The 7,500-nt window shown below is 46.7% G+C and overlaps 1 protein-coding gene across 1 annotated transcript in view; it reads left to right on the top strand.

The window, feature by feature from the left end:
• wdpcp (WD repeat containing planar cell polarity effector) overlaps positions 1-7,500 on the top strand; it is a gene marked incomplete at its 5' end in the record, with an annotated part of 96,269 nt that overhangs the window by 8,124 nt on the left and 80,645 nt on the right. Inside the window, one exon of the mRNA XM_083650468.1 lies at positions 5,067-5,117. Within this exon, the coding sequence (XP_083506594.1) occupies positions 5,067-5,117 (51 nt within the window). The remainder of the gene's footprint in view (positions 1-5,066; positions 5,118-7,500) is intronic.

The following is a 7,500-nucleotide window of genomic DNA, read 5'->3' on the forward strand; positions in this document are numbered from 1 at the left end:
AGGACGTGGCTTCCCTTACATCAGGTCTGATCAGGACCTTACATCAGGTCTAATCAGGAAGTGGCTTCCCTTACATCAGGTCTGATCAGGACGTGGCTTCCCTTACATCAGGTCTGATCAGGACGTGCTCCCTTACATCAGGTCTGATCAGGACGTGCTCCCTTACATCAGGTCTGATCAGGACGTGGCTTCCCTTACATCAGGTCTGATCAGGACCTTACATCAGGTCTGATCAGGACGTGCTCCCTTACATCAGGTCTGATCAGGACGTGCTCCCTTACATCAGGTCTGATCAGGACGTGCTTCCTTACATCAGGTCTGATCAGGACGTGCTCCCTTACATCAGGTCTGATCAGGACGTGCTCCCTTACATCAGGTCTGATCAGGACGTGCTCAAGAGGAGTTTAGGAGCAGGATGCTTCTGCTGTTGGACTATGGATCAACCTTCATGCAATTTTCAGAAAACACTTCAAAAGTCATAAAAGCGGTCCTCATTTGTGAAGATGACCTCGGGCCGATGCCCATATTTCATTTGAACGCCTTTATCGGCCGATACCGATGACGTGCCGATATCTCTCTCTCTTCCTGTGCACGTTTCCCTCCACTTCTACTTTGTATTCTTTGTCTCTTTTTGTCCATCTGCATGTTTCTCTTTGTCTCACTTTCCTTATTTCTCTTCTCTCTCTCACCATGTACTGTGCAGGCAATGTTTTGCTCTCTCTTGCCCTGTGGATGTACAGTATGTCTCTCTCTCCCTCTCTCATCATGGGGTTCTCTCCCTGCTCTCTGATCTGAGATGCTGCCTCCTCTTTCATTCCAATCTTCAGTGGAGGGACGATGTTCTCGCTCCGACGCCTTTCATCTGGAGGATGAGCAAAGTGCGGTTTGATATCAGAGTGGAGGTGGGCGGAGGAGGAGGAGGATGGGAGAGATGGAGCAGGAGAGCGGAATCGTCATCTAACCGTATGCTCAGTTCACAATTCAGATTGGATATCCATTACAGTAGATTACATTAGATTAGTAGATTACTTTAGAGCCAGACCAATCCAAACATCCCAGGAGTTTTTGCTAGAGGACACTTTTTTTTACGTAAATCAACCACAAGGATTCAGATTCTGACATCAATTTGATGTTATGACTTTTATGAAGGAGATTTGGATGAAAACTGCTGAAAGCTTATGGCCTCTTTTCTGAAAGACCTCGGCCATTAAATCAGATTGTAAAAATGTCCGTTCCACCTCAGAAACATGTAGGTAGGTGAGATCAATCCTTCTTAATTATGACACCTCCACAAGGCTCAGCAATAAGTTGCATTCTGCACAGTATAGCTGTATATATATATATATATATATATATATATGTATATATGTATATATATATACATATATATATATATATATATACTGTATAGTATAGTATAGCTGCATAATTGTGGGATTGTCAAAGGGAACAGATCCTCCTCCCCCCCCCCCTCTGAGTTTTCCACGTTTTCTCCCCACTTGCACTTGGCCAATTCCCCCTGCTATCCTGGTCGTTGCTCCACCCCCTCTACCCATCTGGGGAGAGTTGTAGACTAGCACATGCTTCCTCCGATACATGTTGCCAGCCGCTTCTTTTGACCTGACAGCGGGGAGCTTCACCGGCAGGACGTAGAGCTTGGAGGATCACACTATTCCCCTCCCCCCGAAGAGATGCCCCGACCGACCAGAGGAGGCGCTAGTGCAGCGACCAGGATGCGTACCCTTAATCGACCCGCAGACACAGCCAATTGTGCCTGTATAGATGCCCGACCAAGCCGGATGGTAACACGGGGGCTTGAACCTGTGACCTTCGTGCTGGTAGCCAAGGAATCTACCACTGCACTACAGGTTTTGGAGACCACTGTTTCCCAGACCGGGGGGGGAGGGGGTGAACTCCCTGGGGTCCGCTAGGACTGTAAAAACACCACATCTTACCTAACCATTCAAAAGTTAGGTTTTCACTCTACTGGTTTTAAAAACACCACATCTTACCTAACCATTCAAAAGTTAGGTTTTCACTCTACTGGTTTGCGGCCATCTGGGATTTCTGGGTCAAAATAATGTCATCACGTAAAACTGATGTCAGAATCGGAATCTTCCGATTCTGACATCATTCTAGGTGCTCTGCTTCAAAAATAACATTTTCAAGATGGTGCCAGTCTTGTTTTTTAAAGGTCCATAGAAGTCAAATCAATCATAAAAAAACCCATCATAGCCAGAGAGTGGTCACTGAATTGAGGTTCTGGACCCAACTATATCACCTGACGCTGCCAGATGGTTTGTTTTCACATAACCATCTGGGAACGAGTGGCTCGGAAAACAGTTTCAAAGCGCAGGCACTTTCAAAAAAATACCTGGCAGGTGATTGGATGAACCATCTGTCTATCACGGGCTCGCTCTCACTGCCCTCACACCAAAGCCCGCCCATAGCTGACTCGGGAAGCTGATTTGTGCGGACCACCAAGCCAATAGATTGGGAGCGTGGCAAGATGGAGTTGTTGTGTGAGTGTGATCTCATGATCTCATGATCTCACGTGAATCCAGCGGCCTCGCAAGGTTACCACTATATAGTTACAGTAGAATTTGCAGTTATGTGTGTGTGTGTGTGTGTGTGTGTGTGTGTGTGTGTGTGTGCTTGTGTGCGTACATGTGTGTTTGAGTGCACCCACCTACAGTGAGTGCATAAACACAGTGGTTCTCAACATGTGGTCCGGGGACCACCAGGGGTCCTTGATGGGGTTCCAGCAGGTCGCCAGCAAAGTGATTACTTGTTCAACTTCACCATAGTTCATTTACAAGAAGTTAATACAGTTAGAGAATGTAGACTGTTTTGGTCATAGTTTATCTCACACAATATCTATATCAATATCTGACCAAAGAAAATCTCAGATTTAGGTTTGAGAGACAACATCTTATCAAATGGGACAAATTAGGGGTCCTTCATATGAAAAAGGTTGAGGACCACGACATTAACACATCTGTGTCCATCTCCACACTGCTCTGAAAGGTTAAATGTCAGTTCCAGATCTCCCCACCAGAGGGAGTCCCAGGCTCATCGGAGCGGCTCTGGGGGTCCCGCAGCCAAATGCCCCCAGGCCCTCCCCACCCTGCCCCAGAGCAGGTGCCCATGTCTGGGCCTGTCTGGCCCCTCACTGCCTTATCTGATTAATACTACTAATCCTGAAGAGGCCCGCTACCAGACAGGCCGCTTTCCTGCTCAGGGCGGCAGGGCCGGGAGGCCAGGGTGTGGGGTACACTCTGTCAAGATGTGGCCTCTTGGAGTTATGGGGCTGTTTGAGCTCTGTGTTCAGTCTGGGATATTCTGTTCTTTATACACATTATATGCAAATACACAAACTAGAATCATTTCTCCCTTGCACCATATTTGCATACATGCAATAATAATCTGCAACATTTACATGTAAATAAATTTTGCTACTCTATCGCCAACTGATATAACACAACAGTGATTCAACCTACAGTACAGTACATCCAGTACCTGAAAGTGTCTACATCTGCTGTTCCAAACACCTGGAGTCTGGTAGCTCTTTCCTGGGAAAAATCCTCTGGCGCACAGGAAGTGATGCGTTTCATGTTTCCACAACAGCGTTTTATGTTGTTGTTGTTTATTTTGTTTTTTTTTAGACAGAAGAAGAACTGGGTAGTTAACATGAGCAGCGATAGCCACAATAGAGACAGTCGGCATGTGTGGGAACGCCCACAAAATGTTAAACGGCTGGCGCGCGAGTGGGGTAAAACCGCCCATATATCTCATGGGCTGACTCACCAAAAGACGGTGCTGCGGCTCTAAACTACAGGTTTGGGGGTTCTAGAGCAGAACACAAGACGTCTGCTCAGATGTGAGTTTACTGCGGTGGTTAAATGCCCGATCGTGTCTGCCTGGGCTGGGCTATCAGCTAAATTCTAACTTTGCTGAATGGATAGAACGGGGGATTTACCCCACCCTGACCACGCCCCCTGCCAGGCTGAGCCAGCTAACCCAGCGTCTATTGTGGGCGTTCCTAGAGCCTGTATGGGCGTTCCCAGACATGCCGACTGTCTCTATGGCTGAACAGACAAAGAACAGAGCGCCACCTACAGAAAAATCCAAAACAAAAAAGTCTACAAAGAAATCCAAGGAAAAGGTGATTGACAGGTGCTCTCTGGGAAGTGCAGTGCAGAACACGAGTGTAACACCAGGTGCTCTCTGGGAAGTGCAGTGCAGAAACACAAGTGTAACACCAAAGATGTTGCCAAAAGAAAACTAACAAAACAAATGAGGAACTCAAGGATTTACGGACCATCTGTGTGACATGAATGAGTTACAGATGCCTGGAGCAGCCAGTATTTTGGTGACTGACAGATTTGGATCTAATATGGAGATACTTACCTTAAGTCAAAACTAGGATTTAAGTAACTTACAATAAATGCAACAGACAAATTCATTCCTTTATAAGCAGCTCAACAGTCACGTGACATCTTTTGTCCCGGAAGTGAGTTTCCCATTCATTCTCTCCATAGACATTTAGAAAAATCCTTCTATGAGTTTTAAGGCTGGAATCGAGCCAACCCGTGACCTTGGAGCAAAAACAAAAAATAAAGACAGCGGAAAAAATCTAAAATGAATTAATCCTTGATGTTATTTTTTTTATTTTTGCTCCAACTGAAATGTTTTATGGTCACTCATGATTCAGTAGGTCACAGGGTGGCTTGGTTCCAGCCTTGAAACTCGTTATATAAGGATTTTTCTAAATGTCTCTGGAGAAAATGAATGGGAAACTCACTTCCGGGACAAAAGATGTCACGTGACTGTTGGAGCTCTATCGTGAGGAGGTTAAAGGTCAGAGCCATACAGTAGTCATGTGACCTAGGATGTTCATGTAAGTGCGAGGAATAAAAATAAGAGAAGTCGAGGGGATTTTCCTTTTTTTCTCCTCTTCTTTTTCTAACAGAACAGCCTCGTTAATTGACCTGCTTTTTCCTCCTCTGTTTGTAGTTGTTTATATTCCAGATCACAACCCTGATTTGTCCTCTTTCCCCCCCCAGCCAATCCATTGGAGCATCACTACTACAATGAGAAACTCCATTTCACTGAAGGTAAATTCCCAACCTGTGTGTGTGTGTGTGTGTGTGTGTGTGTGTGTGTGTGTGTGTGTGTGTGTGTGTGCGCGCGCGCGCGCGCGCGCGCGTGCGTGCGCGCGTGCGTGCGTGCGTGCGTGCGTGCGTGCGTGTGTGTGTGTGTCCTAATCATCCTACCAGTGGAGGCCATCTTCCAGGAATCACTGCCCTAGTCAGTCAACCGGCCTTCTCTCTCTCTCTCTCTCTCTCTCTCTCTCTCTCTCTCTCTCCTCTCTCTCTCTCTCTCTCAATTCAATTCAATTCAAAGGGCTTTATTGGCATGATAAGGTGCATCTTACATTGCCAAAGCATACATTAGCAACACTTAGCACTCTCTCTCTCTCTTTCTCTCTCTCTCCTTCCCTCCCTCCCTCCCTCTCTCCTCTTCACCCAGTAGTGGAATACAAACACCCTTATCAGGAGACAAACACTCGCCCCCCTGCCCTCCCTCATCAGCACCACCCCTCCATGCCTGCTCATTTGCATGCATGTGTTTAGCTCCTGGTCCCCGTGCCTCCTTCTTAATGGAGCAGGCCGTGTCTTAATGCTTTGCCTCAGTTCAGATGAAGGACAGAAGAGGACCGTGCCTCCTTCTTAATGGAGCAGGCCGTGTCTTCATGCTTTGCCTCAGTTCAGATGAAGGACAGAAGAGGACCGTGCCTCCTTCTTAATGGAGCAGGCCGTGTCTTAATGCTTTGCCTCAGTTCAGATGAAGGACAGAAGAGGACCGTGCCTCCTTCTTAATGGAGCAGGCCGTGTCTTCATGCTTTGCCTCAGTTCAGATGAAGGACAGAAGAGGACCGTGCCTCCTTCTTAATGGAGCAGGCCGTGTCTTAATGCTTTGCCTCAGTTCAGATGAAGGACAGAAGAGGACCGTGCCTCCTTCTTAATGGAGCAGGCCGTGTCTTCATGCTTTGCCTCAGTACAGATGAAGGACAGAAGAGGACCGTGCCTCCTTCTTAATGGAGCAGGACGTGTCTTCATGCTTTGCCTCAGTTCAGATGAAGGACAGAAGAGGACCGTGCCTCCTTCTTAATGGAGCAGGCCGTGTCTTAATGCTTTGCCTCAGTTCAGATGAAGGACAGAAGAGGACCGTGCCTCCTTCTTAATGGAGCAGGCCGTGTCTTAATGCTTTGCCTCAGTACAGATGAAGGACAGAAGAGGACCGTGCCTCCTTCTTAATGGAGCAGGCCGTGTCTTCATGCTTTGCCTCAGTTCAGATGAAGGACAGAAGAGGACCGTGCCTCCTTCTTAATGGAGCAGGCCGTGTCTTCATGCTTTGCCTCAGTTCAGATGAAGGACAGAAGAGGACCGTGCCTCCTTCTTAATGGAGCAGGCCGTGTCTTCATGCTTTGCCTCAGTACAGATGAAGGACAGAAGAGGACCGTGCCTCCTTCTTAATGGAGCAGGCCGTGTCTTCATGCTTTGCCTCAGTACAGATGAAGGACAGAAGAGGACCGTGCCTCCTTCTTAATGGAGCAGGCCGTGTCTTCATGCTTTGCCTCAGTTCAGATGAAGGACAGAAGAGGACCGTGCCTCCTTCTTAATGGAGCAGGCCGTGTCTTAATGCTTTGCCTCAGTTCAGATGAAGGACAGAAGAGGATAGTGAAGGCACCATGTCCCTTCTCTTCCTCTCCCTGCTCAACTAGTTCATGTATATGCGTGGGCAGGAGCAGATGCACAAATTCAATTAGCTGTTTTTTTCTCTTTCTTTCTTTCTCCCCTCTCTCTCTGTTTAACCACTAGAGATGGAGGGAGGGGAGAGGAGGGCTGGGTCTCTCTCTCTGTTTTTTCAGGTTGATAAAACTTTGATGAAAATGTTCTATAGTGCTTTTGTGGAGTCTGTCATATCATTTTCCATAATCTGCTGGTATGGTAATCTTTGTACTAAAGACAAGAACTCCCTGGGGAGAATAGTGAAGGTGGCTTCAAAAATAGCCGGAACCCAGTTCAGAAGCCTGGACCAGATCTGTAATAAACAGGTGCTGAAGAAAGCTGAGTCCATCCGATCAGATGATGCCCACCCTCTGAGGTTCGAATATGAGCTGCTTCCTTCCGGGCTCCGCCTTCGTGCCCCCATAGTTAAAAAGAACAGGTACAGAAATTCCTTTGTGCCTGTCTCTATCAGAGCGTTGAACGCTGCTGGGGTACAAATGTAATGTCTCCCCATCTGCCGTTGCTGTTATTTATTTATTTTATCCTTTTATTCTTTTATTCTTTTATCTTTATTTATTCTTAGGGGTACAATACAGTATATCTGTATTATATACTTTGTCTGCCCTTTGGTCTGGACTGAGGTTTTTTCTCTTTTTTTTTTCTCTTGTGCTTTAATACAATGATACATTGTAGCTCTTTCTTGTGA

This window comes from Poromitra crassiceps, assembly GCF_964638095.1.
Source record: "Poromitra crassiceps genome assembly, chromosome: 14".
Classification (NCBI taxonomy): Eukaryota; Metazoa; Chordata; class Actinopteri; order Beryciformes; family Melamphaidae; genus Poromitra; species Poromitra crassiceps.